Source organism: Euleptes europaea, chromosome 2 (genome assembly GCF_029931775.1).
Source record: "Euleptes europaea isolate rEulEur1 chromosome 2, rEulEur1.hap1, whole genome shotgun sequence".
In the NCBI taxonomy this organism is placed as follows: Eukaryota; Metazoa; Chordata; class Lepidosauria; order Squamata; family Sphaerodactylidae; genus Euleptes; species Euleptes europaea.
Window position 1 is genome coordinate 77190316 of NC_079313.1, and position 23138 is coordinate 77213453.

General features: G+C 40.5%; 1 protein-coding gene across 1 annotated transcript in view; it reads right to left on the reverse strand.

The window, feature by feature from the left end:
• Positions 1–23138, reverse strand: part of ZSWIM5 (zinc finger SWIM-type containing 5) — a 163931-nt gene that overhangs the window by 23367 nt on the left and 117426 nt on the right. The window contains exons 2-3 of the mRNA XM_056844574.1: positions 12726–13082; positions 2897–3045 (exon numbers count right to left, since the gene is read on the reverse strand). Coding sequence (XP_056700552.1) covers positions 2897–3045; positions 12726–13082 — 506 coding nt within the window. The remainder of the gene's footprint in view (positions 1–2896; positions 3046–12725; positions 13083–23138) is intronic.

Consider the following 23138-nt stretch of genomic DNA (forward strand, 5'->3'; position numbering starts at 1 on the left):
GAAAGATCTGTACTATGTGTTGGCTCCTGCCACTTTTTCTACTGGTGAAAATAGGTAGAGGGGTCTCCATTTTTTGGGACCACCCAAAAAAGGCTATTCTGGGGATCATAGAGCCCACATGTGGCCATGTAGAATGGGGCAATAGAAAGAAGAAGAAATTGGTCAGAAAGAGGAAAAACCAGGCTGGATCCAACATAATGTGAAGGAAGGTGGTGGCTAAGGAAAAACATTCCACTCCAGACTTTCCCCCCGTTACTTAATGGATAAAAAATGTTTGGGTATACTGTGCTGATGAAAACAAGAACAATTTCAACAAACATTGCTAATCAGGGACCAAGAGAGGGAAAGGAATGGGTCTTACTGAAGGAGGAAGGTTTCGGTTAATTGTTCTATAGATTATGAAAGGAATTATTAAAGAAATGTGTGTACTCATCATAAATGAATGTTCTAAAATAAGACTGGAAAATTTTCTCGGAAACTTCAGTACTCCAGGGTTCTATTCAAACATCATTGAAGTAAAATTTGCTCATGACAAGAATGAGCTTGAAATCCTCAAGCTCAAATCTACCTCCCCTCAGCATAGAACTGAGACTGAAGGCTTAATAAATTTTTAATCTAACCTCAAGTTTTGAATCTAACCACAATCTGTTGTGATGTCTGAAATCAGGTACCTCATAAATCAGATTTGAAATTTTTTCTTGTCCACTGTGACAGAAACCTTAACATCTTACTAGGGCTCAAGAGTGCCACCTAGATCTTGGACACCTGGCATTTACATTAGAAGAACCCATTCATTTCCATTCCATGTTGGGCCATCCTGCCAGATTTAATTCTTTTTATACAAAGGACAATCCAGTTTTGGCCAGACTGCCTATTTATCATGGAGGTTCTCGGCCATCACCAGATGCTCGAGGGGTAGGATTATCATTTACTACTTTTCTGATTGGTAACAGTAGCCTCTGACATTAGAGATGGGGTTTTGCGTGGGATCGGCAAAATCAGCTCATCACTCTTAAAGAGGAGGCTGGTTTAGGTCCAATTCAATTGACCATAAGTATCTGGAAATTTTAGCTTTTCTCCTGTCTTTAGTTTTAAATGGAAAGTGAGGTCCACAGGAGGTTAGGTAGGGGTTATCCTCCAACATCGTGTTACTTCAAGGAACTCTGCACATGCTCTGAGGAACCTGCTAAGTAACGTGTTCTTAGCTGAGTTAGATCAATGGTATGATTTTCCTTTGAAAGTCTGTGCGTGGTGTTTTTGCATTCCTTTTCCCCATATTTTTGTTTTGTTTTGCCTTTTTACCGTCCCCTCTTTTTTAAGCCAACCACCCTTTCTACTCTTTTTCCTTTTTTTTGTAATAAACCTTTCTATAAAGACATATTTTGGCTTCATTTTCTCCTAATCTCTTCCCAGTGTGCTAGATTGCACAGGTGGTACATGGTTTGTTATAAAGTATTTTCCAGTGTTTCTACCCTGTTACTTTGTTATTGTTCTAGTACTGCACCAGAGGATACTTTCTCAATGGGTCACTTTGTATAACAGTTTCCCAGCAAGGAAAGACACCTTTCCCCCTTGCTTCTGTAACACCCACCAACTGGAATCTTGAACTGTGGTTTATTCCCACTTTGTGAGCAAGGAACAGACTTCTGAATCTGGAAGTCATAACATGTAGCTAAAGACCTCCTAAAGCAGTAAGTCTTCAAACATGGCTCCATGAACATCAGGAGGAAAGATGGAGTACATAAGCTCAAGGATTTCAGATCATGTCATTAACAAACTTAGATTTGTTTGTAATCAAAATGCAGCACACAGCAAAGAGCAATGATGTCTCAAATCATGGAACAACAAAGATTGGGACATGTTACAATAAGGAATGTTAGACCATCTATGCAATTACTTCCCCTTTGCTTTAAAGGAAAAATATCTAGGCAGAAGGTGCCTTCTCATTTGTTTTTATTGAGCAGTTCATTGAAAGGTGTGTTTCTCTTTTATATATAAAAAGGGAACATTTAAACAATGATGTAAAAACTTTTATTATATAGATTGCAAAGCCAAACCCATGCAAGTTAGGAAAAGCATTTCTGTTATTACTTGTGAACGTATATTCTGCCTCTTTATTAACAGTGCCATCCTCAGCAGTTACACCATTCTAAGCCCACTAACTGCAACTTTCTGTTAAATAAAAATAGCTCGCTGTCACTAAATTATAGATGGTGGTTAATACAGGTTGTTAATATTTATGCTGCTTAGTATGCTCAGTGGACTTTTACTCCCACCACTTTGAAATAGAGGGCTTCATGTGACATGATGTCCTCTTGAGTGGGAACACTGAAGTGGCAGGGACACAACAGAGAATGATGAGATGCCCTGGTAGGACGAAGGGCACCTCATCATGCTCTGTTGCATTATTTAACTTAACGCACACACAAGGTTATCTTCAGTTTTAAGTCTCCTTCAGGGTTTCTTGGCTTAAAGACTTAGTTCTAGCATATACTGAGAATAGGTTGTATGGAACGGCACACATGCACGCGCACACATTTAAATGGCCTGAGCATCTTACATAATATAATACATTGGAGGGATCAGGGTTGGGTCTGATATATTGCAGGGAGGATGAGACAATATACTTCTTGAGATCCTATACCATTTTGTGGCTACTAGTCTTTATTTCATAGCGTCACATATGTTAAGTTCATTTATGTTTGTTCCTCTGGGTGGACATATCTAAACATCGATTATTAGAAGTGACAAAATATTTGTGAGTAAGGACAGAAGACACTTCCTGTGGTATTCACTTTAACCCTTAGGAGCTATTAAAAGAGGTCAGTTAAAACTATGTCAATGCCAACTCAGTCTCCAGAAAGGAAAAAGGGATGCAGATTTCTGGAGTTCTCACCTTAGCAAACATGGAATTGAGTTGCTTCCCAGAGCCATAGTACCCTCCTTGGGAGAGGAACAGCTTCACCTGCTCTCGCACTTGTTCCTCGTCCAAATGCCAGCAATTCTCGTCATCAATGCTAGCCCCTGCCGTGGGATCTGGTGCACCTGTGGCAAGAAAAGCCCAGCTATCAAAAGAAATCACATCTAGCAGTATTTTAAGAGGTGGAATTGCTTATTGTAACCTCTTATTCCATCTAGCTATTCTAGTTTGTTAAGAGGCTACTATATACCTGTACATTCAGGTTTCTTTTTTAAAGGAACAAGAAATGAATACCACCTCTTGCACAAAACCATATCGCTGCATTATGTTCACCAGTAGTTTTTAGGCTCAGTACAGAACACACATTATTACTGTCTAGCACAATCAGAACTAGATATGAAGCCAGTTGGACCTAGCCTAAAATGAACCATCCCAATAAAGCAATTATTAGACCATACCACAATGGGGAAGCAAGTTTCAATTCCATTCTGTCATAATAGGTATGATATTTCAAGTAATGCCATTAATTTTCCCCAAGGCAGCAGCTTTTGTAATGAGCTCGGTCAAAGCCCAAGAGCTTTATAACACACCACTTTGGGTTGAAGCCCCAAACCAGCCAGGTAAAGGACCCCTGGATTTGGAGAGGGCCTAGCAAAGTCCCCTCCCACATATTTATACCAATTCTTCCTGTGCTGATCCATTTTCAGCTTGTCTTGTGTGTCTGCCTTCAGTAGTCCTCAGCAGAAAGAAACCATGTGCTTAAAGCAGTGCAGTTCTCCTTCAACACTTCCAGTAAAAATCCCATGTACAAAAGACATGGCCCAGGAAAGCATGTGGGTGTCAAGAAATGCTAAGACTCATCCACACCAGAAGGCACACAATATCTCTGACCTACTGTAATCTGAGTTTGTGGACTTTCATCCTGTTGCTTCAAAAACAATTCAGCAAAGAATTGTGTGAAGCGGTTTCAGGATTACAAACCTAACAAAGAAAGCAGAACAAGAGTTGAGATGGCAGAGCCATAAGGTATGTTCAACCATTCTTGGATGTCTCTCTACCCCAAACTAACAAAATGGCAGGCTTTGGGATAAGCATGGCTGTAGTAAATGGACAGACATCACCTCTCTGGACAGACATCACCAAGATAGCCAACATCTTGCCCAAAGGCACTCTACATCAGTGTTCACTGATGAGAGTATTGTGGCCAACCCCAAATAATGGAAGTGAAAGTAAGAGTTATATGAAGTAGACATAGATTCTCTTTACATCTTGGGGAAGAGGAAGTGGAGGAGTAAGTATCAAAAGTATCTTCAAAGACATAAAGATACTTGTTTGTACAAGGCCAGAGTTCAAGCTATTTCACCTTCTGGCCCCAGAATTGGTTCTGAGCAACAGACTGTTTCCCGATGGTCCATGGCAGAAGCTTCCACAGCCTTCTGGTATTGGATGGGAAATTCTATTCCCCCATTCATCCAGCAGCAGGAAAGAACAGAAGGACATAAAAAAAATTCCTGTCTAGCCAGGCACAGGCGGTTACTGCTGGAAGGTTGCGATTCCATGTGTGCATGTGGCTACTTCGCAGTACGGAAACTCATGCCTGCCTGATTCTAAGAGAATTCCAGGAGGAATAGATGGGAGCACCAGTCCCTGGAATACCACTTAACTGGGTGACTGATTCCCTGTGCCCTAGAGAATTGTCTTGACTTTAAAACTGTTTAACATGCTTCACATCTCTTTATGTAAATGCAGCACCAGCAGCCTGTTAAACTATACTTCTGCAGGTAACTCTTCTGGGAATGTTTGCCACTTCACTGGTTGGGTCTCTTAACTACTTGACCAAAGAGTTTTAGTAGGGAAAAACAATCATGCTAGAAAGAACAGGCTCCTTTTCTTTCCCTAAAGGTTAGTTCTTCCCATATACTTGTATTAAACAGTGCTGCAAGGAGCACAACTGGTTTAAGAGCAACTGTTAGTCTAGTTGATGTGCCCTGCACAATTAACTGCTTGCATGCCAAGGCCCTTAATGCCATGCGACCGGAAGAAAATCCTTGCTGCATCAGCAAGAGCTGATCTTAAAAATAAAGGTTGCAGAATTGACAAGTTTTTTCCCCTTTGAAGCCAACAGAAAAATACAGTTTGCACTTAGAGGACAAAGTAATATTTATGAAGCACTCAATTGCAGAGCACTCCCATGAAATTAAAAAGCGTTCTGCATTGTTGTGCTGCAGTCAATTTGCACAAACCAAGAAAAAAAATAGATTCTATTTTCAAACCTCTGAAATCCTTCAAAGGCAGCTTTGTGAGGAGCTGAACAATGCTGTACTTTGTAGAAATTATCAGCCTCTCTGCATCTGGATGCTTGACATCAGATAACAAAAAACAACAACAACAAATGACAAAAAAAAACCCACCCTCAGTTCCCTACACCAGACTGTCTCTGTGCACAGAAATTCCTGGGTGAAAAATGGTGACAATGAAAAATCATGGCGCCTGGAGCATGCTCTGTTGAACTTTAACCCACATGTCTCTTGCTTATTACTACACTTCAGTGAGTAAAAGGGTCATTGCTAGGAGGGGGGGGCATGGGCAGCAAAAGAAAAGCACTTTCCTACTGGAATTCCGACTGTCATGAAAGGTCTGTTCCTGCTTTCATTCAGAGGCTCCTGGTTAGAAAATGTGGCACTGATCTTCCAGATGGTTGGTGGAATACCAAGAATTTCCTGCAGGAGTTTCACAAGCATGCATGTATACATGCATGCATTCCACCTGCACGGGCTCAGTAACAGCATTCTCATCCCCTATGACAGCAAACATATTACTCATGGAGGAAAAGCAATATATTATAAAAAGTGCACCTAGAAAATAATATTGTAATACTTCTATCAAAAGCAAGCTAGTTGCTTTGTAAGAATTACAAAGGGTAATGTGGCAAAGCAGTTTTGCCACCCACAGGTATCACTTTTATCTGTCAGGGCACATTATATGTAGTTTCCTAATCCTTTAAACAATCAGCACAAGAGACTTTCCAACCAAGCCCCAGGGCATGGTTCATACCTTGTGAGAGGAAAACACTGTGCTCTTCTCAAGACTTAAAATGGCAGACAGCCATCAGAGTAGCAGAAAAGCCACCATTTGTTTCACTATGTATGTATTTAAAACTAATTCTGTCTAGCACTCTCAACTAAAAAGCTCTTGAAGCTGTCCATCCAGTGCTCAATGTTTCTGTTTCTTGCTGTTTCCAGCAATGACCCAGAAGTGCCAATAGCACTGGACAAAGCCTCTGACAGACTGCTTCATATCTAAAGTCTTGCTTCACCTTCACAAACTATTAGCGACCGCTGTGATCCAATGATCTCCATTACAGAAGGCTTGAGGATCTGTGCTCTATAAATGACACTGCTGAGAGGAATGGAGGAACCCATGATCTCTGGAAACAAAATCTCACTGTGTTTGCATATTTCCACAAAGTTGATTAGATTTCCTGCACATGAGAGAATGAGCAAACCCTCAATATTAATTAGTTATACCTTTATAAGAATCCATTTTATGAATAAAACTCCAAGAAACAGAATACAACTTAAACTCTTATGTACTAATTGTTGGGTGTGCTTTTTTTTTATTTTAAAGTCCACATTATATTTTAAGCCTACCATTGATTAAACTGCAATGACCCCTGCTATTATGAGGAAAATCAAATTACAGTGAATTTATTTTGGGTTTTTTTTTATCAGGGATTCATAAAGAATGTTTTCATATGGGGCTCTGACACACAGGATAGAGGACATGATGATAATAATGTGCTACAAATTACACTGGGCAACGAATACAGATTTCAGAGTAAACAACAGAATTTGTGAGATGTTCAAATATTAATAAGATGAACTGTTAATTTCCATTTGCCAATATATATACTGCTAAACCAGTCAGTTGTACATGGTAGAACAAGGAAGACAACTGGCATCAGGCTGCAAATAGACAAAAAAATTTAAAAGGCTACCACTGATGAGAACACACTTTGACCCTTTTAGGGTTGGTTTTGGAGTAGACAGCCTTAGTAGCTCTGGGGAATGATACCTGAGTATGGTCCTGCTGGTGTTGCTTGATCTTTCTGCAGCTGTCAACATGGCATTTGCTACTGTTGAGACGTTTGGAATGCAATGGAAACTGGAGCCAGAGCTTTGCAATTATTTAGTCATTTCTATTTGGCTGCATGCAGAAGTTTCTAGCAGGAAGTGACCAGCACGATGTTTCGGATTTAGCGCGGGGAGTTCTGCAGGATTCAGTGCTGTCCCCTATTCTTTTAAATATCTATGTGAGGCTTGTAAATGAGATCACCCAGGTCCTAGGGATATATATTCCTTTGAACAAGCCTCCAGATGCTGCTGTCTCTTTCCTTGACCCATGTCATATGGTTGAGGGAGCACAAGCTGAAATTTAATTGCAACAAGACAGAGGGAATCTTTGCAGCTCTCCTGTGGTATTCTCCTGTTGGAACTGGCCTTAGCTGAAGTCAGACTGGCCAGGATCCATGGGGAAGTTTTTTTTTTAATTGTCCACAAATTCTGGAATGCCCCTTCCACTAGCGCTCAAAGTGGCAACATCCATCACCTTGTGGTCTCAATTAACAGATTTTTTTAACTTCCGATTAAGAGGGACTGTGCTGCCTCTTTTATTGGTTTTTATGGTGCTGTATCATTGTAGCCAAGTGTGGTTTTTTGAACTCTTATGTAAGGGTAAGTTTACATTTTTTACAACACTTTGCACACTGTTTAGTGGAAAGACAGTCAATAAATTAGCACAAATAAATAAATAAATTAAAGTGTAATGTGCATCTGTGTCACTGGCAACCAAGATCAAATTAATTCATGCCATTGTATTCCCTATTACTATGTATGGGTGTGAAAGCTGGACAATGAAGAAAGCTAATAGGAAGAAAGTAGATTCCTTTGAAATGTGGTATTGGAGGAGTGTTACAGATACCATGGACTGCCAAAAAAACAAATCAGTGGGTTATAGATCAAATCAAGCCTGAACTGACCCTAGAAGCTAAAATGACTAAACTGAGGCTGTCATATTTTGGTCACATTATGAGAAGGCAAGTGTCACTGGAAAAGACAATCATGTTAGGAAAAGTTGAAGGCAACAGGAAAAGAGGAAGACCCAACAAGAGATGTACTGACTCTATAAAGGAAGCCACAGCCCTCAATTTGCAAGACCTGAGCAAGGCTGTTGAAGACAGGACGTTTTGGAGGAAACTGATTCATAGAGTCGACATGAGTCGGAAGTGACTTGACGACACTTCACACACACACACACACACACACACACAATGTGCTTCTGTGCACAACCTTTATAGTAGCATTGCTGCCCTCAAAATCTGGCCTCAAATCAGCTTTACACACATTCCCTGGGGGCCTATTTACAGAATTGTTTTCTCAGAGATTATAACCTATTAAAGCTTCAGCCTTAGCCTTGTTTACAGAACTCACAAGACTGAAGTAAGGAAGAGATGTCTAGAATAATGAGGGATGACCTCCTTACTTGGATGAACTATACTATTTCCCCAAGCAAATTCCCACATAAATGCCACCATTGCTAATACCTGCACAACCTAAGAGTAAGAAAGGGAGTAGGATTTACTTACTTCATTTATACCCCACTTTTCTTCCTATGGGGACCCATGGTGGCTTATAACATTTTATTTTATTTACTTAATTTATAGCCCACCTTTCTCACTGAGACTCAAGGCGGATCACAAAATATAAAAAGAAAATTCAATCAGAGAGCATGCAGTAAACAATGTAGTAGGACTAGGATTACAGAACTGGAAACAATGCAGATAAACAAATAAGCAAAAAAAGAAAAACCTGTTTAAGCATCCCATAATGCAGACAGTGAGTTACTAAGGTAATGCAGTAAAAGCAAGGTGATAGACAACAGTCCTAACGCTGTATGAAAGGGAATCCTCCTGAGATGTTCTATAATATTACAGTTCTAATCCCTATCTAAAAATGCCATCCTGAACATTTCTGTTTTGCACTTTCTGTGAAATGATAGAAGGCATGGGTGTCTTTTCCCCTGAACTCCTTGGGAAGGGCCTTCAAGAAAGTGGAAGCCACCACAAAGAATGCACCTAAACACTCAGTTGCTGCTGGCCCAAGATCACCCAGCAAGCTTCCAAGGCAGAGTGGGGATTTGAACCTGGGTCTCCCAGATCCTAATCTGACACTCTATGCACTACAGCACACTGGTTTTCACAAAGATGCAAAGAAAATGCAATGTATTCTTTTTTTTCTTTTCAACCTGCTTGGATCTTCAAAGGAGTACATGAGGAAGAAGAGATGAGGTTTAGTTTATCTTCACCTGTATAAACAAGCTCCAGGATATAGACTTAACTTTCCTTTCTTTCACATAGGAAGAAGATGCTCTAAATGATTTGCACAACATCTCCACCCAGAGCTAAAAGGCAAACTTGGCCTCGGTCAGGTGTGTATTTACACTACTAAAAGCTTGATTATTTGGGCAGACACAGACCTAAGTAATATTTGATTTGAGGATTTATAGTAAGAGAAAAGCTATCTCTGGAAGTATATTTAAGAAAGTCCCGATCTGTCAATTGGCAAGTGATTAGCTGAATCTTAGATTTCAGATGGATATTTAAAATATTGATTTAATTTCACTAACAATCACCAAAGAGTTCTTAAATCAACACCTCAAATGCTTCGGCTGGCAAACTTATCATTCATCTGATTTCCTTGTCAGATCATGCTTTTAATTTACTATGCCCTCCACCTAGGGGCCAAGTGACACTTTGGTAGAACTGTGTCTGATCTACCCCCCCCCCATTTTTTTAATTAAATGCTGTTGTTGGAGGGGGGGCTACTAGTTTGATGAGGAGAGCAGCATGGATGAGTATGGAAGTGTTTAACTTTTCCCCCAATTGCATTTTCCTAGTATAAATCTCTCTCACACCCACACATGGGGGGGGGGGGAGGAATACACACATGATGCAAGCACCTGTATTTTTTTCCCTGCACAGCAAACAGCAGCTTGAGAGTGGCAATTAAAATTTTGAACATGAAAGGGAATGAAAATAGTCCCCATCACATTCCCATATGAAACACTCCTCTGATCAACTTAGCAACCTTACACAACGGCACAGGCAGCCCATTCCTGAAGGGGGGGCAGTTAGGCAGCATCCGGGAGTGGCACAGCCATGCCACCTCCACAGAGGCTTCCCAGCTGCCGAATATAAAATAAAAGGAATTAAAAATATAAAAGAAGGAAAATTCCCCATTGAAAACAGCGAGGCTATGACATCAAAAAAGGTGTCATAGCTACGCTGCTGCGTGAAGGGGTGTTCCCGGGGTGAAAGGGGTAGGAAGCTGCCTAAAGGCAGCTCTGCCCCTGGGAACGCCTCCCAGGACACCAGAGCAAGGACTTGCTCTACTGGAACACTGCCAACAGGCAGCACCTGCGTCTGAGCCCCGAGCTGTGGTGTGGTGTCCCAGCACCAGCATGGATGCCACCCGTGATGGTGTATGTACCCCATATCAGGAATTAAATAGGCACTTATGCCAGAACAAGGTCACACTGGCTCCTAAGGAGCTTAACATACACACCCTTCAGGATTGGAGCCTTAGTAAAAAAAACAAAAAAACAATGGCAACAACAAAATGGATCTCCCAGCATAACATATAGTTTGGCTCTGAGCCTCCCCCTCCCTTTTAATGGCAATTTTTTCAATGGATGAAAATGATTAGGAGTGATTAAGAACCACAGCCAAACAGTGGAAATTGAAGAGGGAAAGGAAGGAAGGAGCCTTACAAGCAACAACAGTTATACAAAGCAGGAAAAATGATGTTACCATTACAGTTCCACTGAAAATAAAACTGTAAAATGAAATACTGCAGATAAAATATCTAATTTCCGGTACTGGGGCAACCCTAACAAACAAGGCCACATCTCCAGCTCACCATCTGCCTTCTGAAAACTAAAACGATGAAGCACAGTTGCTGAACACAACCATACCAAATGCACTCACTGCCAACAGCACAGATTCTACTAGGGGAGGAGGATGGTGCAGGACAGGCAGGAACCCAGAGACAGATCTCATAAATTTAACGTGTCTGAGAATCAGACCTACCTCAGGAAAGCACAAATACAGCACAAAAGCACTTACAAATAACAATGGCACAGGGTTAGAGTTCAAAGGAAACTGGAAGATGTCTCAAGTTTCATGCCAACCAATTTGCTCACCTTGGATACTTAACAGGGAGATTCCTCATTTAACTCTAAAGATAATTTTGCTTGATATTGTGCTCTTTCCACATGTTCACATTCCCCAGTGTGCTCTCATGATGAATCTCCAGTGGCTCTATCAATTTAAGAAGAGGCTAGATGGCCATCTGTCAGCAATGCTGATTCTATGACCTTAGGCAGATTATGAGAGGGAGGGCACCTTGGCCATCTTCTGGGCATGGAGTATGGGTCACTGGGGGTGTGGGGGGGAAGGTAGTTTGGAATTTCCTGCATTGTGCAGGGGGTTGGACTAGATGACCTGGTGGTCCCTTCCAACTCTATGATTCTGTGATTCATATTTAAATTGCAGATAAAGTTTGTAAGACACACGGGGCTTGGTAAGCAGCGACCCTGATCTTCAGTCCATTTAACATACAAGTCATCTAATGGGGTATGGGTGATACATCTCAGGTTTCCTCAGCCACGCCTGAATGATGGCATGCAAAAAGAAATTAATTGATTTAGGGTTTGTTTCCTCCTAATCAATGCTAAAGTAAGAGAGATCTTTAATCCTCCCCTGGGAAGCATGTCTTATGTGTCTTTTAGGATTAAGGGTGCATGCTTTGTATTCGGCACAGAAAGGAAAAAAGTAAAGAAAAACCAGTTTAATCAGAGATGCTATGAATATCTCCTGCTTTGTCATCTCAAAATAATTAGCTGGGATCTATACTTAGGGATTTGAAAAAGAATCATTCCTCTTCACTTCACAATATCTACAAATAGAAACAAAGATTGTCTTTTTTAGTTTTGTTTTTTAAATATCACAGTCAACGAGCCTCTTAGCAGCTGACAAATCACCAGACTGTTACATTCTCAGGCATATGGCATTAAACCCTCAGTGGCTGTGGATCACAGGTAGGATCTGAACAACTACAAACATCCTCTGGAACCCGGACTGGCAACCCAGCTCACAGGATCACACTGGGAAGCTGGAATTACCTGAATGGTCATCTATTGCTGTCATTGAAGCAGGATGCCTGAAAACAAGATGGATGACTGCTTTAAACATGTGGCTAATTTTCCTTCTTTCCTCATGCCCCTGAGCAGATGGGTACCTCTGCCACATTCTTCCCCACTCTGCTTTCAGTGTCAAGCCCCCCTCATGTACAGTTATTTAAAATATTTATTTATTAAAATATTTATATTCTGACACATCTTCACAAACACAAGGCAATTAACAAAACAACAAACACTGCAAGGACAAAACTTCAGAAGAGTACATCAAGTTCAAATCAATTAGACAATTCAAAGACCAATACAACAGTTAAAAACACAGCCTAAAAACATTCACCCTGCTCTAAATGCCCTCTGGAATATAATTCAACCATGTCAAAACATTGGAAGTATAGAGATCTACAGGACTGTTGAAAACATTTTCTACGAAAACATTTCTACAACACAGTATGTCAAGCCCCTGCTGTCACTGAGTAAGAGGGGATCATTGGGGAAGTCAGTGCCATTTTGGAGATTTATTACAGGTGATTTTTTGATCAGGCAAACTTACCGTGCACTTGATTGATTTCAGAGTTGGAGGACAGGATTTCATCAGCCAGTTTCTGGGCTGTCGGGAGTACTTCCGTGTGGTGGGCTGTGATCAAATACTGAACAAACTTTTGGAGCTGGTCCCTGTTCATTTGGAAAAGGGTCTCTGAGATAGGAAGACGGAGTTTGACCTGATCAGGCTTGCGAATCCTGTACAGCGAGAGTGCCACAACATGAGCGCAGTAAAAAATGTCTTTGTTCCCACAACCACACGTCACAGAAGTGATTTTGCACCGGTCAAAGCTAATGGCCACTTTGTAGGTCATTTCTGGTTCTGTTGCAGTAGCAGGCTCAGTTACGGTGCCACTCAGGTGAAATCCTGGGGAAAGGAAAAGAATAAGGAGAAGGGTATTTAGGTTTGCAAAAGAGCTTTATTATTATAATATTTTTACACAGCTCGGATTGAATTAACATTGACAAGAATATGTGCCTTTGAGTTGTGCAACAAAGACAGACCACAGTCATAGGCTCTACTGCCATCTCTCTAGAGCCAACATTTGCTAGAGGCCCAGGAAAATTTCCTATTCAACATGAAGAAAGCTTCCAGATGAACAGCCAAGCTCTGTGTTTTTGTCCAGCTTAGAATGATTCAATACTGTATGAAGTACTCAGCCATATGTTAAAGATTCCATTTGGTTTTGTATTCAAAGTAGACCTAGAGCCAGTTAGATTGGCATTCAGACTCATTCAAAATTGTCTTAAATTCTTAAGGCACAACCAACCCGTGGGTAATTTTATTGAGCTTTAAGGAGAAGGGTGGAGGCAGTTTGGATATCACTCTTTTGAAATGGCTTAAGAACAGAGGTAAACCCTGAAAACTATCTTTTACACCCCTATTATCTCATTCATTTTATTGATACCACCCAAATATGCAGGAGTTGGCAGAAGCCCACAGCTGACTTCTCCATTTGACGGCAGAGCAGATTTAAGATCATGCTGTATCTTGTTCATTTTGTGTGCCAGAAAATATCGTTTTGCGTATCTTGGCAAACGCACGTTTTCCAGATCAACAGCAGATACTCAAGCAAGATACAACACATGATACCAAATCTGGTCTAAAAGGATATTAATTGCCTTTAAATAAAATTCAGATGACATTTTCTATTTCATGAATTTAAAGAAGAAAGAACTCACTAAAAATTAGGGTACATATCTAGAAAAGTCAGAATTTCCATTCTCTGCCAAGGTGCAACGTTGCAACAGTCAGACAACCTATGTTCAATCCTACATGCATACATGCTGAATTAACAGAACTGCTCAACCTAAGGATACCTGTAAGCATAGATTTAGGAAACTGGAAAGAGCATTCTTCTTCCTACATGGTACCAAGAAGCAGAAACAAGCCTTACTAAATGCTATAGAACTGAAACCAAAGAAATAAAATATAGTTACTCTTTGCTTTGTTAATGGCACAATAAAGGCAATTTAGGTGGGAAAGACCATAAATAATTATATCAAACACAACCAGACTGCATTAAAAGATCTAAAATTTTAAGTACCACTTCAAGGCCCTGATCACACTAATAGAAGTGTGAGAAACGTTTAATTGCCTTCATTTAAACATGCGTTTTCTGCACATTTTCATTTAAGAAAAGGGAGTTAACTTTCATAGTACTGGGGAAATGGAAGCAACTGACATTTTGTGGCATAGGAAAAGGAGATGACAACTTTGACCAGAAAATGTCATTAACACATTAAAGTTTTTGAGCATTTAGAAAACTGCAGCTTTTCTCCACACCTCTAACCGCTAAAAATTTGATTTTAAAAAGTAAGAGGTATGACAGTCAGAATTTGGCACATACCATCACAGTTTGTTTTATACAATGGATGTAGCTTACTGGTTAAGAAGACTTCTAGGCCTGGTGCAAATCTCAGCTCAGTCATAACCTCTCTGGATAGTCTTAGGGACAAACTACACATTAAGGCATGGCCCCCCAACCTATCTGAGCCTGCAGGCACCTTTGGGATTCTGACAAAGGGCAGTGGGAGCAATCACAAAATGGCTTCCACAGGAGGTGGAGCCAATCACAAAATGGCTGCTGCAGGAGGCAGAGCCAACCACAAAATGTCAGGGAGTGAGGTTATATATAATTCTAATAGTATATCTTCAATATTTCAAGTAGAACCTCTGTTTAACAGGATGCTTTTTAATCTGCAAAGCCAATTAGAAGCCCTCCTGGGCAAAAGCCCCACCAACTTTCTAAATGTACTTGGTGAGTGCCAGGAAAGGTGTCAGCTGGGGACCCCTATATTAAGGTGACACAACCCACATGTCACAGTTTAAGTTGTACTGATTTCATACAAAGTGGGGACAGAAGGATTTAACCACAATATGGCTAGTCAGAGGTAATAATGTTTTTTCCTCATAACCTTCTGCCCAGCTGGTTTTTACAGCTAGGTTTTGGATGAGTGGGGGAGAGAAAGCAAGGAAGGGCTTGACAGCCTCCTCCTGTACAACCATGGTGAACTTTAAATGTGTTCTTCATCACCCTTACAGAAAGTCAGAATCATTCATGCTATAGCACATGAGTCATGCTGCAGTAATTTCTAGTTTGTCCTCAAGACTACGCAACGAGTTTGTGGCTCAGCTGAGATCTGAAGTGGAGACTTCAAGCTCATGGTCTAAGTCTTAACTCGGATTCAGAACAGCTCTGTAGCACTGCAATCTCCTGAGGTAAGTGGAGGCACTCAAGCAGACAAAGCGTTAAGTGTACAATGTAAGCTTATTCTAAATGGCTTCAGCTAGTCCTCCCTCCCTGCAAAATCATTCCATCCCACTACTGTGTTGTCCTGTTCCAGCTCCAAATGTTTTTGTATTGAGAAAGACATTAGAAATACTGTAAACAAATAAATATATACACTGCATGTTCCTGGTACCATGGGCATATCCCCCACTTTCACTTTCCCCTAGCAGCGAGGTACTTGTCTAAAAAATTCTCTGTGAGTGCCAGGGACTTTTGTGAACAAAAGGGGTTGCATCAAGGAAGGTGAAATCAGGAAACAAATCAACTTCTCTTCTGTTAGTGGCTTGTCTTGGCTCAACCCCCCTCCTCACTGCAACTTCCCTGCACTGTATGTTGCATTCTGCTCACAAGGTCCCCTACACCTCAGGAATTTTTTAAGGACAACCTCCGTGCTGCAAGGAGAAGGGAAAGGTGGGGAAAGATCTTCTCTGACTCGTCTACCAAGCTTTTCTGTAAGATTGAAACCAAAGCCTGCACAATTCCAAAAATCTGGTATTTCATTCTCTGAAAACTGAATAAGCTTGATAAACCAATCATGAAACTGCAACAGAAAGCACTATAAACTATGCACTTTATTTAGAAATCGATGAATCCAGAAAACTAACATTTGTGCCCAAACTCACTTAGAAAAAAACAAAACAAAAACAAATCAACCTCTATTGTGATCTGCCTTTCATCCCTGCTGCAACTGGCCAGTATCATCTGCACATAAACATAAGAGAATTTGCTTTACTGCATGACATTCACTAACTCCCCTCTCCTCCCAAAGTAGCTCGACTTGCCAATAAAAGCAGGTATAAGAGCAATATTTAAGGTATTTTTTCTTTCATTTATTCAGTTGCTATATTGTCTGACCAAAAGCAAAGGGGTGAGCATCATATAATTCTCACCTTACACTTTCACATAGAGGGTTAAAACCAGAATTGATGACCAGGGACAAACCATGTGGACAAAAAAGGCAAGCTACCCATGATTAATCTTGGCTCTGTATTAGCAACATACTAGGGAGGCAGACACTATACAGGAAATGCTAATCAACTATAAAGTACACATTTAAAAGAGGAAGAAGACTGAGCGAATGAGGGATGAGATTGGGAGCCAAAGAAATGGGATGAAGTGTTCACTAAGGAGACAGAATTGAACTTCATCATCACCACACTCTTAGGCAATCAAGATAGCCCTTAGGAAGAGCTCTTCATACCAGTGTGCTCTCAAATGAACTAAACAAGGGTCATTTAAATCCCCACACTCACAAAGAAACATTCTCCATGCAACACAGGCAGGTTTGGCTGTCCTGGAGAGGATGGGAACAATGGATTCACTGCCAACATATATCAAGGTGATCTGTGTTGGTGGAAAATCCACAAAAGAGGTTAATATTTTAGCACATCAACTTCCACAAGAAGCGACTGAGACGTTTATTTGCACAAACAGTAGTTCTCATTGTACATATTTGGCTAAAAATAAAAGCAGATAGCTGAAAGATAAGATGACTTGCTTGGAGCCACAATATGGCTAGACAAAAGTCTTATCGGGAATCACTGAGTCAAAATTGCTAGTACATAACTTAACTGCAATGCCATTTTCTCTCACAAATATTTACTTATTGCCTAGAACAAGGAAACCTTTAAAGAACATACTTCAAATTCAAATTCACACTACAGGAAACTGAAAGGGTTACAGATAGGAAGAGAAAAGTGATTAAACTACATTAACTGCATAAATCCCTTGTGTGTTTGCCAACCCTTACAAGGGCTTTCAAGTGACAAATTCTACCAGAGTTTTTTAATCAACAGCATCAAAACCATCTATATGCTGCTATTCTCTTTCAAGCAGTGCCAAAACCCACATCCAGATCTGATTAAGTATTGAGAGGTTTCTTTCACTTTAAGAACAGGATTTTTAAAATCGCCTTGTAAACAGACCATAAAGGGCTGTGCTGCCTGGACTGAGCTAAAGGCCAGGAATATGCCCAATAAAAGCATTTCTCAACACAAAACTTGCCTCAAACATATATTCTTTGTCCATATTATTAATTTCAAATAACTTTAAGCATGCATACAGACAATTATTTCTGTGGAACAACAGCAGCTGCTTAAGCGATCACCAAGACTCTACAAAGTTATTGTCTGTACCCAGCTAATCTCCTGATATCATGGCTCAGTGGCAGAATGCACAAAGGAAGTCCTAGATTCAATACCTGGAATCTCCAGTTAAAGAATCTCAGAAAGCAGGTGACGGGAAAGACTTTTCACTATCTGAGGCCCTGGTGAGCTACTGCAAGTCAAAACCTTACTAACTCCACATTGTGTTTTCATTGTGTCCCTCCTGGATCCACATGATTACATGTGCATTACAAGTTCTGTGCTGGGAACTTCATTTCAGATTGGGAGCACAACAAATAAGCCGAAGATGGTTAAACCCCCCCCCCCAACACCATTTCCCCAACCTGAAGGTCCCAAAGGGGAAGCTATTTGTTCTGTAGGAGAAATCATGTGCATCGATGGGCTCTACATAACTTTCCTCCCAAAGGGACAAATAGCAGTTCCCAGCCCATTAATTTCAGGTCAGGAAACAGCAGGGGAAAGGCTTAAGCATCCTCTCCCAGTGGGCTGCAGTCACAATCTGAATTGGGCCCACACATGCCTGGGAATGAAGTTCCTAGCATGGAATCTGCAATGCGTATCTGATTATGAGGGTACGACAGGACGTAAGAAAAATGTAATTAGGCACATAGAGAAAATAATACTGAGACAGGGAGACCAATGGTCTGATTCAGTATCAGCAGCTTGATATGTTCATGTTAAATCATACAAACATATGAACAAACTGTAGCCATGAGCTACAGCTTTTCCTTAAACAGCACAACTTACAATTCTCAAGTATTTATATTTCTATGGAATACAATCTTTGGCCAGCTAGTCCTTTTCACTCCACAGTTCCTTCCTACTTTGCAGGATATCAGACTAGGACCAGAGAGTCACAGGTTAAAATCCCCTCTCAGGAGAACTTATGACTGAACATAAAGTTCACTAGGTAACTTTGATCCAGTCACTGTCTCTCATATACAAACAACTCTTCAGGCACATCTTAATAATGAAGTGCAACTTCACCAACAGTAAATCATTGTGATGACCTTTTTCACTCACTCAGAGTCCCTACCACTCTCCACACCCTCGGTCTCACAGGGTCAAGGTTACAGGTACATCACATTCACACCTGTCTTGCCTCTTTTAAAATATATGGAGAGCCCTGACCCTTCCATACACACAGTCCCTCTGTCTCACACAGCCCAAATAATGCACTTTCAATCCACTGCACCTTAACGATTGTTTGCAAGCGGATTTTGCCAGTTCACACAGTAAAATCCACCTTCAAAGTGGATTGAAAGAGCATTATTTGGGCTGTGTGAAAATGCCCTCATCATTCACCTAGACACCACCAGACAGGGTAGCAATAATCACACCTCACTCAGACACTGTACAGAGATGTTGGGGATTAGGACTCAACTGCTGCTTCCTACACATGCTGCTACCATCTACTCGTATCCTAATAAATATTTATATATAGGCCAAGATCTTAGCTTGTGTGTGTTTCTTTCCTTGATACCATACACATCTAACTCTCAGGGTTAAACAAGCAAAGAATTAACCTTTATTTATAGATTGAACATAACATTGGAGTAAATCAGGTAGAGGTTGCAAAGTTTCTTTTCAGTTGAACTTTTGAACTGTTTCCCTATACAGGCATTTGGGATTCTTTGCCACATTGATCATTTCTACTCTGGATCAAGCTGCTCTTCTGCCACATGCTTCACCCAACCAGTCTGATTCTCCCTCTATTGAACTAATGCTGTTTTCAACTGTCCCTCTCATCAACATTGCGTCAGTTCCCATTAATCGTTTTTAGGGAAAGAGGAACTTAGCTTGTCTGTAACAATTACTTTATCACTTTTGGTCCCTTTGTGAATACCTGAATTTTCATTTTGGATTCTCTTATATATGCTCACAGTAAGATGAAGGCCAGTCTATATATTTATAGCCACCTTTATTTACCTATTTATTTATTTGCTGTCAAGTCACAGCTGACTTATGGAGATCTCATAGGGTTTTCAAGGCAAGACATGTTCGGAGGTGGTTTGCCATTGCCTGCCTCTGCATCATGACTCTAGTATTCCTTGGAAATCTCCCATTCAAACACTTGCTAGGGTCAACCCTGCTTAGCTTCTGAGATCTGATAAGATCAGGGTAGCCTGAGCTATCCAGGCCAGGGCATAGCCACCATAGAAACTGCTTTAAAGTGCTTCATGAGGTAAGTAAGCTGTTCACACAGAGCTCCTCACAGAGTAGCTGAAGCCCTTTTCTTCATGACAGCACAGTCATTTTAAAAATAAGGTTTCTGTTGGCATACCATGAAGAAGATTGCCCCAAGTGTACAATGAAATAACCCGCCAGAATGGCTTACCCTGTGGACACAGCTATCACATGGGGCAATTTAAAGTTTCTTCAGTGTGTTAACAATACAGTATCTTATTACCTCTGAATGTCTTTTCTTTCGGGAAATAATAATAGTAACTTCTGTAGTAACCTGAACTTTGTGAATCTGTCATCGTGCACCTTGACTAACAGGAACATTTAATTTATGTTCGTCCAAGATAATCCATGCTGATGTGAACAGACTTTCAGTAGAACATTTTATACACTTTACACTATTTTGTTCTCACTGAGAAGACAAGGAAGGAGCAGAAGTACCTTCTATTTAAAGAGTATTCTTCAACAAACACTGCTGGACACGAAGAACTCTGTACATTGCTTGATAACCACAATCTGGATAATCCTCCACTGTCTGGAGGGCCAGAAACATACTGAAGGATCTTGTGTTTTAGCAAAGCTGAACCAGTATACTACTTGTTGACAAGGATAGTCAATGTTGGGAAAAATCAGTAGGTGAGACACAGCAACCAACTAAGGAACTTTACCATTTTTGTCATTTCCTCTCACACTTTATAAAAGCACTCTAGAGCTGCACTACTTATAGCCAGAGGTTAACTATCTTCAAGCGTGATGACAGCTAAAAACAGTCTAAGAAAAAGAGGACAGAACTCCTATCCTACATTTTTCTATCAAATGAGCCATAAATATGTCTGGCGTCTGCCAAGTATATCTAGTGTTTAGGCTTTAAATCAAATTTCAGTTTAATTTCTAGCTGCCATGGCAGCACATCTATTTAAGATTAACCAGAAACCATATGCAAAATATTTATCAAAAGCTTAGCCAAAGATTAAACAGTATTCTGGAAAAGAGCTAGCTTGAGTATTTACATTAACGCTTGGGATGTCTTTTGGCTGGCTGACTGGCAAACCACACTTAACCGCAGACCCTTGAAAATCAAGAATAAGCGCTACAAATCCCAACAGAAAAATGGAGAGCAGGGTTTCTGCAAAACATTGTTGCCACGGTCAGACTTCTCACCAGGAAAACTAGGCTGACAGAGTTGAAGACACAACAGCTCCTGAGATGTATTCCTCATATTGGAGAGAAGTCCAGTAAAAGTGAAATTACGCATACATAGTAAAGGGCAATTACCTACACTAAGACATGGGAGATGGTGAAGAATAGATACTGCCAAATTACTGATGCTAGAAGGGACAACTACAGCTACGGCAATATTCATTTGGACACAGATGAAGTCTTCATATATTTTTAGGATTCCATATCTGGCCAGACAGCCCTGACTGCTGCATCTTCCTTGTCTTCTCAATGAGAACAAAAAATGTAAAGTGTATTAAATGTTCTACTGAGAGTCTGTTCATCAGCATGGATTACCTTGAACAAAACATAAATTAAATGTTCCTGTTAGTCAAGGTGCACGATGACAGATTCACAAAGTTCAGGTTACTACAGAAGTTACTATTATTATTTCCCAAAAGAAGAGACATTCAGAGGTAATAAGATACTGTATTGTCATCACATTGAAGAAATGTTAAATTTCCTCATGTGATAGCTGTGTCCACAGGGTAAGCCATTCTGGTGGATTATTTCATTGTATACTTGTGGCAGTCTTCTTCATGGTATGCCAACAGAAACTTTATTTTTAAAATGGCTGTGCTGTCATGAAGAAAAGGGCTTCAGCTACTCTGTGAGGAGCTCTGTGTGAACAGCTTACTTACCTCATGAAGCACTTTAAAGCAGTTTCTATGGTGGCTATGCCCTGACCTGGATAGCCCAGGCTAGCATAATCTTGTTAGATCTCAGAAGCTAAGCAGGGTGAGCCCTGGTGAGTATTTGGATGGGAGACCTCCAAGGAACATCAGAGTCGTGACACAGAGGAAGGCAACAGCAAACCACCCCCAAACATCTTGGAATCCTATGGGGTCGCCATAAGTCAGCTGTGTCTTGACGGCACACACACAAAAATTGGCCAGATACACATAGCTCTAGTTGTAGTTACGCTCTTGGCTAAGTGGGAGAAAACCTGTTGACTATCAACAGTTCAGATATTCTGAGAGGTCTAGCAGTGTTAAGTAAACAGAATGTTTGCACCCTGCATAATTTCATACTCCCAACAGGTGTGCTCAGGTCATTTATTTATTTATTACATTTGTTAAGTTTATATTCTTATCAGCGTCTCTGCAACATGTCTGTCTTGCATCTTCTCCTCCTTCCCCTGCCTAAGCTTGCCAAACTTCAACACTGCAACCATAATGAAGTGGATCCTTGCAAATTTGATTAATTGAAGAATTGGAGGGTTGATGGAGAGTCATGCTGCGGTCACTCTGCACCCCCCCAGGCAAAGACCATTCTTTTGAAAGTTATTCTGTAAACCCCAGGTACACACCTACAGGGATATATAAAACAACATGAATAACATTCAGCTTTTGGAAGCTGTGTGGTTCTGTGCTAACCTTCTTCAACCTGGCGCTCCTTCATTATCTTCATGCATAATCTCAGAGCAGAGAGTAGAAGTGCTGAGTGACTGGGTTGCCTAACAATTGGATGACATCTTTTAGAAGCAGCACTAGACCTTTTGGTTGGAATGGCCAAGGTTATAAGGGACAGAGCAGTAATATCTGCTAGGATTTATCTTGCTTAAGTTGTGTTTTGCATATTTCAAATGGCCTGTATAGTCTTACAGATGGGGCAGCATGTAGTTGTAATAAATGAGACCTCCCAGTTATTGACGAAACAAAATTCCTTGATATTTCATGTTACTGTATTTCATTTTCTGTAAAGATCTTTTTCCTTGTTCCCAATACACAACGTTCTTAAAGTGCACAAAGTGAGGACATTTGCTTGCCAAACTGGATTTTATTACTCAGTCTATAGTTTAAAGATATGCCAGGGTAGCAACTTGTCTGCTTTCCCCCCACCCCTGAACTGGGGCTGTTAATGTAATTAATACATCTGGATGCTTCTCTACACCTCTATCTTCTGTTCTAGCATCAATGTGACTCAAATCACCACAATGTTTGATTTGCTGCCAACACACAATGATAGTGCCGGGATTCAGAAGGGGGAAAAAGATCCAAATTCATTGTAATTAAAGGCAGTCTCCATTTCATTTAAACATCACCCAAAAAGAAATTTTAGTTTCTTTCAAAACCTGCCAATATAAAATCTTTCTTGTAGAGT